General features: G+C 39.2%; 1 protein-coding gene across 1 annotated transcript in view; it reads left to right on the forward strand.

The window, feature by feature from the left end:
• Positions 1–20,814, forward strand: part of LOC126273901 (eIF-2-alpha kinase activator GCN1) — a 225,651-nt gene that overhangs the window by 18,912 nt on the left and 185,925 nt on the right. Inside the window, exons 4-8 of the mRNA XM_049977066.1 lie at positions 3,280–3,622; positions 7,935–8,187; positions 14,348–14,526; positions 20,170–20,269; positions 20,359–20,456. Of these exons, the coding sequence (XP_049833023.1) occupies positions 3,280–3,622; positions 7,935–8,187; positions 14,348–14,526; positions 20,170–20,269; positions 20,359–20,456 (973 nt within the window). The remainder of the gene's footprint in view (positions 1–3,279; positions 3,623–7,934; positions 8,188–14,347; positions 14,527–20,169; positions 20,270–20,358; positions 20,457–20,814) is intronic.

The following is a 20,814-nucleotide window of genomic DNA, read 5'->3' on the forward strand; positions in this document are numbered from 1 at the left end:
TTTATGTTTTCTGTAATTGTTTATGTAACTGTGCAATTGTCTTGTAAAAAGGAGATCACCTTAATACAGTGGACTGTTGTATTTTATACTTTCCATCTTTACAAATTGTGTTCATGAATATGAAGCAAATTCCCCATTTTGTATTAAAGAAAGTTTAAGAAAAAGTCGCAGAATCGAATTCTACACATCGTGTTATTTGATATCTTAATTTTTCTCAGCATGCTTGGTTGATGGTGTGCTTATAGATGTCGTGCTGAGTTGTTGTTTCCATTTACTGCACAATATTTTGACAACTGACTCAGGAATGTTTGTCAGGTGCTCGAAGTTTTGCTGTTATGTGTACTCGCTGCCAAGACTCCAACCATCTGTGAATTGTTGTTGATCTCATCAAAGGGCATAGTGGGTGTTGGAAATCAAATTCAGTGATAAATAGTGGTGCAAGACTAACAGAAGTCACATTCAGGTTGGAGTTCAAGCAGTTAATAAGCATAACAGCAAAACTTGCAGCATCTGAAAAAGATGGCTGGGTTGATCGTCAAAATGTTGTGCATAAAATGGAAACAAGAACTTGGTGGAACACGCAGATGCACGCCATTATTGGTTTATTATTTCATAAGAGAAGTAGCTTAAGATGTCATTTTGTATTTTGTCTATTGCTGTTAAACAAAGGATAAATTGGATATCTTTCTACAGATGAATGTAGATTATTCATAACATTCCATTATTTTGGCATACTACATGAAAGAAACGCCAAAAATATTAACTTTTCAGTTTATCTTCGTTTATAAAAAATGCGCTTGTGTATGTTCGTACTCACAGAACTTGGAAAGTAGGTATATAAAGGGGGGTAAGTTGTTAGCAAAATTCTCATGTTTGTCTAAATTCTTAAATGTCTAAAGTACACTGCCAATTACTTTGAAATCTTGACATGACGCTGCATGTGAATACACATGCTTTTACATACCTATTCTTTTAATGTACGGTGTGAATCGCTTAAAACTTGCACCACAAATATTTCGGTAATGGAAGACGCTATTGTGTGTGGAATTCACAAATTGGAATGGTTGACAGCATCCCAAATTTGCAACCCATACGTAGTGTTATCAGTTTCGAATGTGTTTTTATTTGCAAAAGGTGCAAACATTTCAATGAAACAATGCCTGTTGGCAGTACCACAATAACAGTAGAGACATGTTGTCAGACATAGGAGATATAAATATAAAAACACTGGCATATTTTGCTTATTTTCACTCCATTATGTCATATGGTATCATATTTTGGGGTAACTCCACAAACAGAGAAACAGTTTTTAGACTATAGAAGCGAATAATAAGAGTAATGAGTAGTGTAAATCTAAAAACATCATGTCCAAACCTATTAAAAGAATTGGGCATATTAACCACAGCTTCTCAGTATATTTAGTCCTTAATGAAGTTTGTTGTAAATAATACATCTTTTTCCAACTAACTGCTTAGCACACAGTATCAGTACTAGGAATAAGAACAATATACATAAAAATTTAAAATCACTTACTCTTGCCCAGAAAGGGCCCAGTATTCAGCAACGCATATTTTCAATAAGTTACCATCAACCATTAAGAGTTTATTTTCAGACGAGGCACAATTTAAACATAATTTAAAAGAATTTTTGGTGGCCAACTCCTTCTGTTCCAACCATGAGTTTCTCAACAAGTGCAGTAGACCATTTTAATGAAAATTTATTATACTTTAATTTTTGACAATACTTGGTTGTAATAGCAAAGGAACTGCCTACTGTGTGAGTGATGGATGTATGTAAAGCAGACGTAAGTCTTAATTCTGTAAATAGTAGAAGTTTAATTTTAAATCTTGTACATAATCTGACTGTTCTTAACTGAGGATCACTGAAATGAATAATTTACTTTAATTTTTGACAATACTTAGTTGTAATAGCCAAGAAAGTAGCAAATGTCTGAATGATGGATTTAATAAAAGCAGACGTAAGTATTAAAACTGTAAATATCAGAAGTTTAAATTTAATTAATGTACATAATTTTACTGTTTATTGACTGAGGATCATTAAAATTAATTAAACTCAAGTTTTTCTAATTACATTTTTGTAATGTATTTATCTGACATGTTCCACACCCAGGAAGATTCCCTCTTTTATGGGTCTATGGAATGAATAATTAATCCAATCTAATCTAATCAGAGAATGTCAGTGGTGTCTCTCTAGATTATAAAATGCCTCCAGGGGTGTCATGTTGTTAAATGGGACAGAGCCTAGGACAAATGAAAGGCAAACAAAGATGAATACAATACCTCTATGGGATCTGACATGTAAAGAACAAGTGTACTCTCAAAGCCTTTGTTCAGAATGACGACCACCATCAGTGTTAACACATACAAGCTTGCAGTCTGCCATAGAATGATTGCTGCACATATTCTAGCATTTCAGCAGAAGTTGTGGCACAAGCAGCAGTAATACATTACATACCATCATGTGTCATTGATGTGTTCGTGTAGACAGTGTCTTTCAGCTTCCACCATAAAAAAGAATCCAATAACTTCAGATGTGGAGCATGGGCTGGCCAAGTTACAGGTCCTCTTTGTCCAATCCATTAATTTGGAAATAATCCTTGAAGATACTTGGCCATGATTTGTGTTCTGTCCACAAACAATGTGCCTATGAGGTGACTGGTGCACTATTCCTCAACACATGCTTAAACTCTATGTATAGTAACCTTCCAGCTGATGAAGCCCATGGGAATTGTCAACAGACCAGTAGTGCATGTTACTGAGATTTATTTGACTACGATTAGTAAATTTTGCTTTATCCGTAAACAAGATACATGAAATTTCCAGAGTATCGTGTCTTAATGCCTGTGTACAGAAGTTCACATGATTTGCAACATCAGTTCCATGCAGCACTTGATGTTGAGAGATGTAGGGATGTGTGTGTGTGTGTGTTTTTTTTTTTTCTTTGCTGAAGAAGGCTTTGGTCGAAAGCTACGATTTATAACAGTCTTTTCATTGTGCCTATCCAACTCAAAGGGTCATCTTTACTGTACTTAGCAATCTATACTTTTCCTAGTATTGTTGTTACATTATCTTACTATTAAATACCACTGTATGCATATTAAAGGTGGGTTGTTATTTGTTTATAGATTCCATTTTTGCATGATTTTTAAGAAATGTGACTTCCTGCTGAGGTGACCTTCTCACAATGTTGTTAATTTTGTTATTGCTTTCTGTTTGTTTTATCTCTGTGATGGAAAGCTTGATATTTCTCGGGTTACAGTGCCAGTACATCCCAGACAGGTTTATTCGCTTTGGGATGGTCTTGTTTATTGGTGCAGCATGGATTTAAGAACTGTTCAGATAATACAAAAGCAGAGTTTAGACGCCTGATTGAAGTACAAGCAATGCTTCTAAATATAGTTGTGGCTGCAAGGCGTCCTAAGAAGAGTCATAAGGCGTATCACCTCCTTTCAACAACTTGGAAATCTGTTAAGGAATGCGAAGAACTGTATGTAAATGCAATTACAAATCTGGATCCTGGAGCTCATGTCCTAGTTCTTGGATCATGCCTTATACAGTACTTGACATGTATGAAGAAAACAGATTTATTTAATAAATTTAAGGTAAGATTGATATTCTGTCTAAATTATAATCCATATGTTACATTATATTTTTCTTCCTGGTAACTTACCCCCTGTGGGTCCGGGGGTTAGAATTGGCCTGAGGTATTCCTGCCTGTTGTAAGAGACGGCTAAAAGGAGTCTCGCACATTTTGGCCTTTATGTGATGGTCCCCTGGGTATGACCTCCATCCTTCTAAATTTTCCCAAAGAGTGAGCCGATTGGGGAAGCGCGCCTTACATATTGCATTGTGTCCATCATACATTGGATCTTTAGCCCACTGTCTCGTCGTCACATTACAGTCCCGCTCATTCCCCATCTCTTGAGCGAGGACACCTTCCTGGGTGTGTTTTCCACCATGCACCATGTAGTGTCGCTTTCTGCCCCTGCGATGACCATGGACTTCTTTGCATCTCATATCCTGCACGGTAGTCAGTCCATTGTGATGGGGCTGCCATGTACCCTGTTGAGGGATTGTGGCCCCCTGGCAACACATGGATCACTCTGCCGATGCCTGCACTGTTAACTCCCCACATATGTCATGGAGTAGATGGCCATCTCCCTAGGGTGTTGGGCTCGCTGGCCACACTGTGGGAGGAACGCCAGGCTAAGGATGGCAGTGAAGCTTATTCACCCTGGTACCTCGTATGTAAGAGAGTTGATGGGGAATCTTTCATGTTCATGAAGCCTCAGTTTTTTGTGGAGCATTTGGAGGACAAGCTAGGGGAGACTGAGAGCTTGTCCAAAATGCACTCTAGGTCAGTCTTGCTGAAAGCAGCATCCTCTGCCCAGTCACAGGCATTACTCACTTGTGGCAAGTTGAGGGATGTTTCTGTTACCATCACTCCTCATAAGAGCATAAATATGCCCCAGGTTATTATATTCCACAGGGACCTGCTTCTGCAGTCTGACGATGAGGTGTGCGCCAATTTAGAGTAATGAGGTGTTCATTTCGTCTGGCGCATCCATTGTGGTTAGAGGGATAATCAGGTTGCCACCGGTGCCTTCATCTTGGCCTTCGATGGTGATACATTGCACGAGAAGGTCAAGGTGATGGTCTACCACTGTGACGTCAAACCATGCATTAAGTGCTGGAAGTTTGGCCATTTGTCTTCCTGCTGTACTTCCAGCATCACATGTCGAGATTGCGGATGCCTATCAATCACATCCCAATACTCCATGTGCCCTGCTTCCCATCTGTGTCAATTGCAGATAGCATCATTCACCTTGCTTGCTAGACTGCAGAATTTTACAGAAAGAGAGAAAAATCATGGACTATAAGACCCTGGACTGACCGACCTACACTGAGGCTAAGAGGAAATTTGAGTGCCTACATCCTTTGGCTATGACCACCTTGTACGCTGCAGCCACGAGTACAGTTGTCACCCCATCAGTTCCTCACATTCCTGTCGCCTCTCAGAACCAGAAGACTACACCTGCCACCTTGATGATTGGGGGCACTTTCCTCCCTGTTGCTCCTGCACCACCTACTTTGGGAACAACACTCCCCAAACCACTGGGGGTATCAGTCCCCACTTTTGAGCCGTAGAAGTCCTCTAGTCCTCTTTGACTCCTCTCACTAGGAGGGGTGTCTCTTGAGTCACTCCTTCCCAGGTTTCTGCTAGTGGGAAAGATGACATTCGCTGGTGGCTGAAGAGCCTAAAAGCAGCTCTTCATAGCGCCTTACACTCATCCTCAGTCCCGGAGACTGAATCAGTGAAGTCCTCCCAGCCAAGGAAACCCAAGGAGGAGTGAGAAAAATCCAAAAAGAAGGTCCCCAAGACCAAGGGAATTGCGGTAACACCAACACTTCTGCTGCCTACAAGCTCTGCGTCTGCGTATGAGGTGGAGATTCTGATGTCCATTGAGGACCTAGATCTCGCTGGACCCTCAGGCACAAAGGATATAGATTGCTCAGGCAAAAAGTTGGTGGCAGCAGGTGACCCTGAGGTGTAAATACCTTGTTGAATGTTCCATGCCTTCCCAGTCTTAAGATGACATCATCCTCCAGTGAAAATGAGGCGTTTTTTTCCATCACCTAACTGAGCTATGATAAGTGTAAAGCTTTACACTTGCTTTCTGCATTGCCCTCCAGAAACCTGGTTCCCGGCAATGCGGACCCCTGCCATCCACAGCTATAAGGGATACTACAGGAACCATAGCGACTGTAATCTAGTGTCAGGTGGTGTTTGCGTTTATGTCCTAAACTCAATCTGTAGTGAAACTGTGCCCCTTCAAACCCCTCTTCAAGCTGTGGCTGTTAGAATAAGGACGACACAGGAAATAACTGTCTGCAACGTATATCTTCCTCCACATGGTGCAGTATCCCTGAATGTATTAACTGCACTTATTGCTCAACTCCCCAAACCTTTTCTACTTTCGGGAGATTTTAACACCTGTAACCTCTTGGGGAGAGGCACCGTGCTTACTGGCCGAGGCAGAGATGTCGAAACTTCACTGTCTCAGTTCGACCTCTGCATCTTAAATACTGGGGCCGCCAGACATTTCATCGTGGCTCATGGTAGTTACTCGGTCATTGATTTATCAATTTGCAGCCCAGGACTTCTCCCATCTATCCACTGGGGAGCACATGATGACCTGTTACTGCCCCGACGTCAGGCCCATGGACGCCTGCCCATATGGGCCTTAAACAAGGTGGACTGGGAAAGCTGTCACCGTTGAATCTCCCCCACACGGGAACATCGATGTCATGGTTGAGCAGGTGACTACCACTGTCGTTTCTGTGGCAGAAAACACAATCCCTTGCTCTTTAGGTTGAGAGAATTAACCCACAGCTTTTTGCACTCTTAAATAGTGGCTGGAAGGGAAAGTCGTCTTGTTCACTACACACCACAGTGAATCCTCTAACACTCCATTTACGGAGTGGGAGCTGCTCAGTGCTCTTGCACATTGCCCCGACACAGCTCTTGGGCCAAATCTGATCCACAGTCAGATGATTGAAAATCTCTCGTCTAGTCAGACATTGCCTCGTCATCTTCAACTGGGTCTGGTGCGATGGTGTCTTTCCATCACAGTGGTGGGAGAGCACCGATATTCCAGTGCTCAAACTCGGTAAAAATCCAATTGATGCGGATAGCTACCAGCCCATCAGCCTCACCAATCTTCTTTGTAAGCTACTGGAACGTATGATGTGTCGACTGTAGGGTTAGGTCCTGGAGTCGTGTGGTGTACTGGCTCCATGTCGAGGCGGCTTCTTCCAGGGTCGCCCTACCACTGATAATCTTGTGTCCCTCGAGTGTGCCGTCCGAATAACCTTTTCCACACACCAACACCTGGTTGCCGTCTTTTTTATTTAAGAAAAGTGTATGACGCGACGTGGCGACATCATATCCTTGCCACATTATACGAGTTGGTTCTGCGAGGCCCGCTCCCGATTTGTATCCAAAATTTCCTGTTGCTTCGTACTTTTCATGTCCAATTTGGTGCCTCCCATAGTTCTTCCCATATCCAGAATGGGATCCCCCAGGGCTCTGTATTGAATGTATCTCTATCTTTAGTGGCCGTTAATGGTCTAGCAGCAGCTGTAGGGCTGTCTGTCTCATCTTCTCTGTATGCAGACAACTTCTGTATTTCATACTGGTCCGCTATTACTGGTGTTGCTGAGCAGCACCTACAGGAAGCCATCCACAAGCTCTCTTGTTTTTACCCCTTCTACCTGTTTCTTGCTTCTCTCTCTGGTTTTCTTTTCCTGTTAGTGTTAGTTGTCCTCCTGTCATTCTTCTGGTTCTTCCTTTCTGCCGTTATTGTGCTGTACATCCCCTTTTTTTTACTTCTTTCCCTTGTGTAGTTATTTCACCGGGAACAAGGGACCGATCATCTCGCAGTTTGGTCCCTCTCCCTCCCTCTTTTAAACCAACCTACCAACCTGGTATCTTGTTGCCTAAGCATTTCACAGTGTCATTGGTGACCTGTTCTGTGAAGTTGCTTTATGTAATTAGGGATAGTTTCATACTTAAGAATAGAGAATACAGATTAAATGCCTAACTTACATTGTAAACATATCTTGGCTTGAAAGACTATATCTGCTCAGTTAAAATAAAATTAGTCATAATGTAAAATGAAAAGTGGATGTTGTTGTTACTCTCTATTTTTCATTAACACATTCTTCAAATAAGTAAGGCACAGTTCTAACCTTCTTGCATCTGACAAAACATTGATTTTCTTTAATGATTCCCTGCTTTGTGTTTTATATACATGTGGCATTACAGTAGCATATCATAATTGTAATGGATTACGTACATAACTTTGGAATAAGTGTAAATTGACTTTACTGTATCATCAACTTATGTTGCAGGCACACTTGTTAGACATTTTTATTAAAGTAGCTATTAGCTGCAAAACAAAACCATCACTATTTCTGATTGAGGAATCACGACCATTACTCAAACATGTTACACATGAAGAGTTTAAACAAACTTTGCTTCCTGCTATGCAGAAAGCAATGCTGAGAAATCCAGAAGTAATTTTAGAATGTATTGGATATGTTTTGGTGGGTCTTTCCATTGACCTGAGTCAGTATGCAAAAGACATTGGAAAAAACCTAGCAGGTATAACATTTTTAAACATTATTACTTATTAGTAGTTTATATTACTTTGTATTGAAACATATCAGATTTATGTAATGTAAGATCTCTGTTTTGTACGGAATGTTGTCTGTCTAAATAAAATGATTATAGTTACATGACAAACCAAGATATGTGACATGCCGAGAAGAGCCATACTAACACGAACAAGTTTGTAACTCAGTGGGAGAATTTTGATTTTAAAGAACATTTGTAATATATGGCACCTGGTATTGAGGCTCTTCAGTATTACCTAAACTAACTACATCAGACTTTCTATGCAGTAGACCCTATGTAGCAGACTGTGATAAAGTGAAGTAAGCATATTCTCACTCTAGACCAAGGATCAGGGTAGAGGGAAATTGTAAAAAGTTTAAGTTCACTGAACGTGGCCACATAATATTGAAGCCATTGCTTTGTGGTTAATTTCTATTTAATAAACAGAGTTTGTATAATAAAATGAAACTCCAGTCACAAATAATACACATGATGCTTTGTGTGTACACTTTGTATGCAACTCTGAGTAGAGTGGAAGGAAGAGGAAACTGTTGCCCCAGCATGCAGTTTACTATGCTGCCAACAGTGAATTATCCCAGCATAAAAAAATGTTGATATAAACATGCCTTGATAAAATCAAATGAAATTCTTACTAAAATTTACACAATGTGTAAAAGAAAAAAATGAAGCAAAATAATAAAACAAGAGTGAACCTTTCATTGTGTATATGTAACAAGGTGTGACAGTTGTAGTTCCCATAATTTATCAACATCACTAAATTTGGCATTGGATGAGGGAGTAGCATGTGTGATAGTGGGGAAAGGATTGTCCATTCTCCCATCCCTAATGCTCTCTTCATTTGTAGTTGTCAATGGAAAACTATTCCTTTTGCCCAGCGTTCTAAACATTCACTGTTGTTGCAGTGTCATTTCTCCTTTGCAAGCATTATTCGTTCACTTAGAGAACTTTGATTTCCCTTATCCATTACTACTGCTACTACTGCTGCTGCTGCTGCTCTATTATTATTATTATTATTATTATTATTATTATTATTATTCTATGTTGTTTTTGGTTTGTGAGCTACTATGGTGAGTATTGATATATACAGGGGCAGATGAAAGGAAGTGATTGTAAACAAAAGTGTATTATGTTCTGCTTTGAAATGTCCAGTGAATGTGTACAAAAGTTAGGGAAATTGAAACCATTAATAAAAAAGGAAGTTATGTCTCCAAGAAAAGAAAGCAGTTTAAGTAAAACATATTACTGACTTAGATGATTTTCAGAAAAGTGTTGTTTGTCCGACTGGTTTAGAATTCTGTGATCTAGAGGCATGTTGTGTTAGTGTCATGGATAATGTCAGTTGTCATTTAGAAAGGGAGAAAATTCCCGAGTGGAATACTATAAAAGAAAAAAGAAAATATACAATGGCTTTGGGCTATTATATGAAACCAAAGAGTGGACAAACTCAAATCCCAAAACAGTTAAGATACCATAATGAGCTGGACTGCATAGCAGCAAAAGTGTACAATGAGGCATTGACCCCCCTCTCCATATCAATACCAGTACAACACAATTGAAAAGATATGGACATGTTATATTTGGTTAGACTAACATTGTATTATGGACAAGTAACTTTTGGGATTGTTATTAAAGCATCAGTAGCAGATAACACAATCAACAGGGTGCAGGTGTGTGCAGTGAAAGACTCAGGCTTCTCAAGATTGGAAATAAGAGATGTGAGAGTACTGTATTGAAAGATCATAGTGTGAATTGAAGTTATGTCAAATGTATTAACAGGAGTAATAAGTCTTACACTAGCTCTCAGGAGCAGAAGCAGAGAATAAATAATTGAAACAGTGGAAAGTGTCTGACCACCTGCCACTTTCAATTAATGCAGAAAAACCATGTGAGAAACAGTAGGAGTTATACAGCTTGCCAATCCTGCAAAGTGAAATATAATTTGTGAAGAATTCAGAACAATTTTCTAAATCAGGAGGAACGGAGATATTGTTTTTATGCCAGTGAGTAAGATATTCCTACTATGGCATTGGACGCTGGGATTTATGAACAGAAGATAAATTATCTGTTACGTGACCCAGTCTTTAAGGAACTGTGGATGACTAGTGACCAGGACACTTGGAATGACACCAGCTTCACCCAAAGAGTCTAGAGTGTAAATTTTGTCACATCTAAGCAGCTTATTCAGAGCTCCCATTTGTTAGAAAATTTATAGTGTGTCCAAATTCTGCGGGTAATCGAGTTTCCAAAACTAATTGTTAATGGTATTGTTTTTTACCCATGTCTTCTGCAAAATATTCAGCAGGCAAACTGTGGAACCTGATAAGGACACAGATAGTGACATGATGCAGTGGTTATTTCCATAGAAGTCTTTGAAGTCACCTCACTTTTGTAATCCAAATCCCCCAAGTACAGGTTTTGATATATAAACAATGATTTTATTACATGGCCTATTGAGGAGATATATTTCCATAAGTTTCATTAACACTTCAACAGCACACATACAGAAATTCAATTTACAGTGGAAGTAGAGCATGATGTGTACTGTCATTCCTGGGTAATTAAGTCTGCATGACAGCAGAAGACACTGAAAGCCACAAAGTCTTCACACAGTCTGCGCATATGTACCGCTATTGACATTCTCACTTTTACCACTATTTGGCCAAGTAGTAGTGTGTCCTTAATATGGTAGTCACGAGGATACATCAGATTAGTGACACAATAAAGATGGAACAAGGACTGGAACACACATGGACAACATTTCAAGCAAATTAATACGGGTATACACAATAAAGTAAGCATTGTTACCCCAGAGTAAACTGGGAGTTGGTTAGAATGAGATTACGTGTCTGTTAATGGCATGATTTAATGAACAGATAAAATATCATAGTGAATGTGCATCAAAGCAATCAGCTACAATGGCTACAAGTTCAGTGCTCAACTAATGGCACAATCAACTAAGGAACTTATGAGCCAACCGGCGACTATGGTATAGTCTACAAAGTAGTATCAGGTGGGTTGTAGATACGTCCCTAGTGATACAGTCAGCTGGAGCAACAGAATAATTCTGAGTCTGCTGAGAACTTAAAAGACTGTAAATGATACACAAGCGTAAATCAGGTGGTGTAACAACATGAGTAATGGTAGCAGACTTACACCTTTGTGGTTTCTGGCAATAACAGACAGCCCTGTACGTGGTGCTAGTCTAGTATAGCCCAATTAAAATTACTTGATAGTTCCAACTTCACATGTTGGAACTGGTTTCCTCTAATCAGAGTGCTCAACGTCATACCCAAACCATTCGTCGTTGCCAAACTAGCACAACAGTTGGTCAGTTCACTTCCAAAAAAGGACATGTTTCATACACCACACTAACCAAATTGTACTGGACACTTCTGCACAAAACATGATTCAGCATCACATATATATAACTGAATTTTTTGTTTCTTAGGATGCTTGAAAAGGTTAGCTTTAATTTCTGTGGCCAAAACAATTGTGATTTTACTTCTGCCACAGATTGTTGACTGCCGTTTTCTTGGATTTGTTGCATATCATGAGGTTGTGGTTAGGTTAGGACATTAGTCTAACTAAATTCAAGACTATGAAACATGTTGTCCACTGCAGTTCAGTCATTGGTCACTTAAAATTGGCTGTCGACAGAGCAGCTCACATTTCCGACATACCTTGTGGCGGCTACTTCCAACTTTGCTCAGCGTTACACATTAACAGCATTTGTGAAATGATGCACTGTGTTGTATGTCACCTATAATGGAGTGGTAGCTGGCAGCTGATGTGGCAACACTATAGGGGCAAGTGACAGACATCAAGTGTCAAGTAATTTTAACTGGGCTATAGTAGTAGTAAACAAGCAGTAGGATGACTACAGCAGTATTAAATGCTGTCATCTACTTGCTTAGAATTGTCCTGCAACTTACAAGATATGTCATTCAGCAGGCCCCATTCCCCCTACTTGCAGCTACATTGACTGCTATCAGCCAATGGCAGCAAATGTGTGTTTATCAATGATGATTTGTGCACTTACAGTGTATTTAAGAAATTTTAGTTATCTTGGCAGTGGTGCTTGCTGTAGATGTCAAAATGTTGCAATATGATGTGCTTCTGAATCGCATCAGAATTAAATTCATCTGTATCTTCTTGGTGTCTCACTTTGTGGTTGCTTTTAGTTTGGTGATGCAGTTGAAAATTTACTTCATTAATATATTCCCACTTATTCGTGTACTGTACCAATATAGTTCCTGTCTGCTGTGATTTATTGTGTATATGCCTGTTTGTAGGAGTTGGCAATATTATGAAAACAGTAGATTGCTACTCACCATATACCAGGTGTACTGGTATGAAATAAGCGATTTTTTGTAAAAATGAAACACTAATTTTGAATTGAAAAGTAAAAACATTTTATTCAAACAACTGACCATTGCTTTCTATACATTTTGACCACCTGTCTGGCAATTTGTGGACACCATGCCAATAGAAATGTTCGTCTTTGGAGCAAACCAATCAGACACCCAATTTTTGACTTCTTCGTAGGAATCGAAATGTTCCTCAGCTAAAGCGTGTCCCATTGATGAAAACAAATGGTAATCGGAAGGGGACAAGTCTGGTGGATACGGCAGGTGGGGTAGCAGCTCCCAGACAAGTGTTTTGATTGTATCCTGAACCAGTTTTGCTTTGTGTGCAGGTGCATTGTCGTGTAAAAAAATTACTTTGCCATCTCTTCTGACCCATTCTGGTCATTTTTCGATCAATGCATAGTTCAAATTGATCATTTCTTGTCTGTAGCGATTAGTATTCACAGTTTCACCAGGTTTTAGAAGCTCATGATACACCACACCTTTCTGATACCGCCAAACACAGAGCATTGTGTTCTTGCCGAATTGATCTGGTTTTGCTGTCAATGTTGACGGTTGTCCCGGATTAACCCATGTTTTTCCCATTTAGGTTTCTTAAAATAAATCCATTTGTTGTTGCCAGTAACAGTGCGATGCAAAATTTATTTTCTTTCATGTCTTTGAAGCAAAATTTGACAAATGGTTTTTTGATTTTCCATCTGTCTTTCATTCAATTCATGTGACACCCATTTTCCACACTTTTGGATCTTTCCCATAGCTTTCAAACGGTCAGAAATTGTTTGTGGTGGTGGTGGGGTTCCAAACCTTCAGGATCAAAATTATTCATATAGTAGAGGATTCTAAATTGAGCAGCTTGAGATAAAAACTAAAAGTTAGGAATTAAAATGTAGCTTTTTATTTACCTGAACAACTTAAACTCTTTACCTTCAATTTAAGCTCATAGCAACTGCCCCACAAGACAGCACATTAACCTTTCATGGTTTTGGTTCACTTACGTTTCATCTATATAATAAATGCGAGACATCTCAATGTCTTCAATCTACTGCATTCTTCTTAAAAATACAGCCCTTGCAGCTACAATATCACTCATCTTCATAAGGAATTTTCTCCCATCATTCACCTTACAATATCGAAAGCCCATCTCCTTTAATATTTGTAGCATTGTCCATCAACTGCCATTAAAATCCAATTTCTTTTTCATCTGGGAAACTAAATTGTTTCCAGTTGTGGTATTCGCCTCTCGCATACATATCGTATATTGTCCAATGTAAAATGTTCTTTGAGAAATTGTCCAGATCGCTGACTTCCTTTTTTGATTCTGCTGCTTCCCTGGCAATTTAAAAGATGCTGACCCACTGGATTTCATAGCAGAACACTATAGCTCTTGCTTGCTTGTGTAGCACTTGGTACTTTTCTCATCTGTCAGCCATAACAAACACTCTGCAAACAATATAATCGTCCACGCACGTATGCTAGAGAAGAAATTGCCACTACATGTTTAAAGCACACAGCAATGCGTGAAATGGACAGAAGTGATGAAATGACGCTATTGTTAGAGGGGTTACCAGCTACATTATCCCTTGCTACTGTGCATCACCCTCACTACCCACCTTATTAGCTGCACACATCTATAGTAATAGTAGTGGTAGTGGTAATAGTAGCAGTAATTATGATTATTTTTTAGTTTTGAACACAACCTGTATGACAAGATTAAGTAAAACAATTTTAACCAAGAATTTTTATTTTACATATCTGTGTAGCAAATCTACATTCAAAAGATGACTTGGCTCGTGATGAAGCAGCAGCAGCCTGCCGTAATTTGGCCCTGCAGTGTAGTGACCCTGGAGCATTGGAAGACCTGTTACAACATCTGTTTAATGTTTTCCATGGTTCAGAAGGAAAACTTACAGTTGCAACTCACAAGATGAGTGTGTTACAGGTAAATTAAAATATTGGATTTATTAGCCAGTATGTTATGATCTCGTGGATATAAATTAGTTCTTATTTACTTAAGAGTTTTTGTTGCTCTCATAGTTAATATCTTTGAAAATATCCGCATCTTGGTTTAAAGAGCTCAGTGTCAAGCTTTTGAAATGAAGGAAAGATAAATATGAAAAAGAAAAATGAGTAAGTAATGAACTATTATCAATGGAAAAAATATCACTGAACAGAAAATTACTGCTTGCTGATTGGGTGTGTTGGGGGAGGAGTGTGTGTGTGTGTGTGTGTGTGTGTGTGTGTGTGTGTGTGTGTGTTTAGTCCAGGAAGTTGTTGGTGGGTTTTGAGAATGTTTTGGAGAGCAAGTTCCTAACCTCAGAGTTGAGGAAAGCTGCTGCAGAATTGGAGGACCCAAGTGGTCTGTGTGGTGTAGCAGGCCCTTTGCTTCATGGAGTAGTGATGTAGAGCGGGCTATTCCAGAAATGCCACATAGGGATCCCTCAGCTCACTTTGGAGCAAGCACAGGAGGGGTAACTACTCAGCATGTGGCCCTATTGCATGTGTTCTGTGCATGTCTGAGCTGTGTGGCCACACCTGCATACATGTGTTCAACCAGGGCAATACGTTTGCCTACGCTATAGCCTGGCTGCCTGACAACCCACACGTCAGCAAACAGGGTGTATACAACATGGGACAACTGGGAGATCCGGGAAAAACCCGGGAGTTTTTTCATCTGGGAGAAAACCAGGAATTTTTCATTGTTTTAGTTTGCAGTTAAATTTTTGTAATTTTGACTGGTGAGAACTGATACTCAGACAAAGGATATTACTGTATCCCGCTGCTGCAGAATAATACTGCAGCAATAAAACATGAACGAGAGAAAAAAATGAAATTAAAAGTTAAATTGCAAAGGAAATGCGCCATATACAACAATAAAACGCAGTGCTCATACAAGCGTCTGCCAACGGCAAAATGTGTGAAAGGCTTTAGCAAGACTATGCAATGCTTCATAACAACAAATTGCCTCCATGAGTGTGATGTCACAACTGTTTACAGTAGATTCATTTTAGCAGATACGAGTGGGATCCTGCGTATGTGCAGTTGAGTCACGTTTGAGTAGTACCTTCTCCCACTTCTGGCTCCAGAAACTTGGCCATTGGCTGTGTAAGCAGTAGTAGCAAGCAGTGAGATGCTACCCAGAAAAATTTTACTGGCGTGCTCAAGCTGCCAGATTCATGAATGGCCAGCGGGCCTGGACCTTGGGGGGCATAGTCTTTAAGAAAAAAGCTTATTTCACAGAGCGCGTAGCATCTGGCGCACGTTGGTCTATCGATTATTCATATGATTTTAAACGCATCCCTGTTGGTTTTTGAGCATTTTTGAACACATTCTAAACTGATTTCTGAATGAATCTAAGTTGGTTTTTGAATGCGTGCACAGTGTACTTGATGTCTTTGTCAGGGGAATCCTCATTGCATCTATAAATAAACTTTCCTGCTGACAAAAGGGGATGAGGCTATACGAGATGAGTGGAATAAAGCCGAATGGATGAATGCCAACGTTGAAAGAATAAAGTGCAATTTATTGCTGCAGAATAAAGAATGTTTGTCTATGTGGTTGACTGGGTTTGCGAATGATCAGTATTGTTATAATTACTAACAAAATCCACAGATTCAGACTATCAGAGAGGAAATAAACGACTAACAAGAATAACAGATAAGAAAGATTATGATTATCTTCTCAGTGTATCCAAGAAAATGAAATTTTGACAGAAAATTTTTGGCCAGATCGCTACACTGGTAAGCGTCAGTTGTACAGTCCCCGGCTAGCAGCCAGTTACATTCTATTCTGAGAAAAAAATAATCACGGGAAAACTATACCGGTGATTCTGGCAGGGTTAGTGAAGTTAACTGGAGAATAAGTGTTGACAATGGCAGGAATAGTTACAGAATTAGTGACGAGAAGATTCTTTGTTAGAATGAGGACGGTGAAGAAACGGGGACATAACACAAATTATGGAAGAATATAACAATTCCAAATTTATATAAAAATTTCATACTACTTCGTTTCGGTCACATGCTTGAGAAACTGGAGCATATGAATGAAATGTGAAACTGTTTTCTAACTTAAAGTTTTTGCTTGTAGTAGGCCTTATAGGCATTTGATATTGGTACTTTGTGAGTTATGTTCTATAGTGTTACAAAAATGACCTTTTGTGCCAAAAGTCTTACTTATTTGGTGTGTGTTACAACTGCTGCAAGATTAGGAAGACCTATTTTGTTTTATCTGGCAGACAGTGACAAAATAGACATGATCAGATCGAGAAATCACACCAGTCTTGGGTACTATTTGTATTGACAACCTTTTCAGTAGTAGACAACGACATTTCGATTTTTCGTGTAGCAAAACTTTTGACGAACTTTGATTAGGTAAAAGATTCTTTCGTAGAAAGTAAAGCAAACCATGTAAAGCTGTAGCAAGATAAGAGAGAAAAAAATGCTGGGACCTAAGAATTGAAGAAATGTGTACTGTTTTGCTTGTCTCTTATATTTACTGGTTTTATGTATCCTGTATTTAATTTTATGTCACACAAAACGGCACCTTATTAGCTAATAGGCAATAAGGAGTGCTAATTTTCTGAAGAGTTCTTGCTTTCCCAGTTACAAATCGTCCTACCCATTATTAATTGTGAATTTTTTTAAGGGGGCATGATGTCAAACCGGCTGACCGGGAGCAGAGAGGCACCACATGACATTTTAATTTCCACTGTCCTGAATATGAGTTCCACAGAGCAAAATACAGTGACATGCAGTAGAAGAATAATGTGTGAAGAAGCATGGCACTGCACTTTGGCACACTTAAGACCAAATAACATGGCTTATATTTCCTCGAACAATATGTTTAATGTATCAGACATCTTCAGAAAGACGTGCACTATAAAATAAACATATATTTGAAAAGTTGATCTTTATAAATTTTTGACGTCCTATCTCAAACACTCGAGGGAGGGGGACGCCACTATCTAGTATTGCTCCGGTTTGGAAATATTGTAGGTCCGGGGCTGATGCGCTGAGCAGTCTGAGTTATAGTGGGGAAGTGGGTAGTCTCTACGAGACTCATGTTGACAATTAGTGATGTTGCTGTTTCCTCTTCGTGTACAGCTCTCATGTCAAATGAAAACAAAATGGATGTCTGTGGCCGGGAGCTATCAATCGAATTAAAATACATTCGCACAGTTACGGAAGGCTAAAATATGTTATTAGTTTCAGATTTTATTTTATTTCCTCCTTTTTGACAGTTAAGCATTAATCACTTTGCAGAACAATGAAGTTATTTTTGTCGGTTTTCTAAAGAAATTTGGCTTCTGATAATATTTTCCACTGTGGCAGTCAATTTATTTAAAACAAAGTGTTTAATTCCACACTACAGGTTAGTTTCAATTGTTTGCTGTATTTAAGGTGCATGTTGTCATTGTCTAGCACATATGGCATTACGCCATTATAAAGAACCAAACATGAGATAATATGGTCCTGGTACTCCAAGAGAATTTACATCCTGAAAACCACAGTGAAAAGCTTAACATCAGGACGAGGCCTACTTCATTGGGATCTGTACATACAGATGTGCACTTTAAGCCGAATTATGCATTTTAGTACGGTTCAAGATACTGCGATGCTCTTGGAGTATCCTCTGATATCTTGTTTCTTTTATGTCATAATTTAAGAAAGATATTTTAATGTTTTTCACGTACAAACATACAGCCTTCCTACATTATCATAGCTGCGCAAGTGCAGTGACGCCTGTTAACTGGCGCTCTCTGGCAACTGCTGAAATGAACCTATTGATAACAGATCGCGGGAAAATATTTGGAACGGCAGTTTGTAAAGCGTTACTTTCAAGTAAATTTCCTGTTACGCAAGATGAACTATGTGCGAGAATATACAATGAACTTCTTAATCACAGAGCGTTTGAATCTCATTTAAAAATTCCACTATTTGATGACGATTTATTTAGAAGAATTTCGACCCCGTAAGATCAGACATTTATGTCGTTATTAAACATTTTACTGGCCCATTTGTGCTATATACGTATCTTGTGTAATGCATGCATGAAAGGCTAACATCATATGTGAAAGCTGAGCTTCTCTTGCAGCCTATTAACCTTAGAGACCAATATTATATGTGAAAGCTTTTCTTTTCTTGAGCAACATTATGTATTTAAATTTAAACCATTAACTTTTGCTGTTTATGGTATCCTATGCTCTGAATATCTACTGTCATCGGCTGGTGAGATCACGTGACATGACCTATGACTGGCTTACAAAAGCACATCCGAATCTCGATATCACTGGTTCAGAAAGTAACATGCAGTGTTTGGTGGAATTCAGAATTATACTTTTGTAATATGCAAATATGCAGCGCACATGTTGCTGCACATCAAAGACCTTTCCAAAATGTGTTTTTTTCCCCCTGAGTTTCGTTCTTTAAAGTGCTGGGAAATTCTACGCTGGTGTATAAAACCATAACCATTCAAAGGTTTGATACGTTTCACAGTTCCGAGGGAAAGCATAATGTCACTAACTCACCCAAGAGAAAGTGTATTTTTAACTGGGATATCCAGGAAAAATCCTTCCCCCCCCCCCTCCCCTCCCCTCTTGTCCATGTATACACCCTGGCACAGTTTGCCGACCTGTATCTATGACTGTCCAGTTGGAGCAGCCTGGTATAGTGTTTGCTTGGTGGCTGGATACTGGTTATCCCCGAAGTCGGCAGTTGTTTTGTGTCTGTTCTCCTCTTCTCAGGCAGTTTAGCATACCTTCCTAGATGTTGACCTCGACCTCGGAGATAGCTACATCAGAACCTTCGTCCATGTCAAACCTACTAACCACCAGCAGTACCTCCAATTCGACAGCTGCCACCCATTCCATACCAAGAAGTCCCTTCCATAGAGCCTAGCCACCTCTGGTTGTCGCATCTGTAGTGACAAGCAGTCCTCCTCAGCATATGCCGAGGGTCTCACTGAAGCTTTCACTGACTGTAATTATCCTCCCAACCTTGTACAAAAACATAATCTGATAATCTGCCGTGCCTCATCTTTCCAGTCCCCCCTGCCCCGAGTCCCACAGTCCGGCCACAGAGGAACACTTCCTTCGTAGCTCAGTACCACCCAAGACTGGAGCAACTGAATTGCATTCTCCCCTGGGGTTTGATATTTGCAAACTCACTCATCAAAACCTGTAGGTGAACTATCCATATACAGAATTAAGTTTGTAAGGAACCCTCAGTGTACGAGTTCTACTCACACATGTCTGGGTTGGTTTCTTCCAAGTATTCCCCTCTGTTCTTAATCACATCACTTTATTCTGCTTTTCATTTCTCTTCCTCTTAATCCAGCTTTACGTTCTAGTGTGTTGTTGTCATCTCTGGAATGAAGCTGGAAGCTGGCATAGTGCTCATGAATGTACCGTCTTTGACGTGCTGCTTTCTCATATGCCTCCCCTGTCATCTTTATCTGTCATTGTTCTAACAAATGGCCTCCATGCTCTTTTCATCTTAGACTACCTACCTTGCTAGTGATATTGAGTTTTTAAAAGTTTGTTTCTAATCATGACTGTTTATAGAAAAATGTAAATTATTTCTTTCAGGGTGCTGGCAACCTTAGTTACAATGCAGTTACAGGAAGCAGCGTCCAGCTTTTAGCGTCACAAGCAGCAGATCATTTTATAAAAGTTTTGGATGTAGAAGGTTTGCATATTACTGTATTGTATTTTATTTATGTATTAAACATCATTGTGTGATTTTTGAAAATTCTGTATGATTCACTTTTCTTTCAGTCCATGAGAAAACATTAATTCATGCACTGGATATGTTTTCCCTTTGGTGCTTAAAGTTCAGTAATGAAGTGCCTCAGAAAGTTATAGATTGGTTGAAGGTGAGAAATTATTTTAAATAATTTATTTTTAATTCACATTGCCTTCTTCAGTAGCTTTAGAGTACCGTACTTTTTTTAGTGTTACTTTGTAATGAGTGTAATAAAATTAATTGAATAATGGCTTGAGTGTCTTCAGCATCTCGTCTCCTTGTATTTCTCTCATTTTCATTAGAGAAATACCGGAAAGTTTCTAAAAGCGGAAAAAACGAAAAATTTTCTGTTCCATTGATATAGAATGGTTACTTTGTACTACATTTCTTTCTATTTAAGAAATGTGTAATGCTAAGAAATACCGTAGAACCACTAAGTGTCATATGTAGTTATCAGTGATCACACGCAAATGTCAAATGAATATACT

Source organism: Schistocerca gregaria, chromosome 1, assembly GCF_023897955.1.
Source record: "Schistocerca gregaria isolate iqSchGreg1 chromosome 1, iqSchGreg1.2, whole genome shotgun sequence".
Lineage (NCBI taxonomy): Eukaryota > Metazoa > Arthropoda > Insecta > Orthoptera > Acrididae > Schistocerca > Schistocerca gregaria.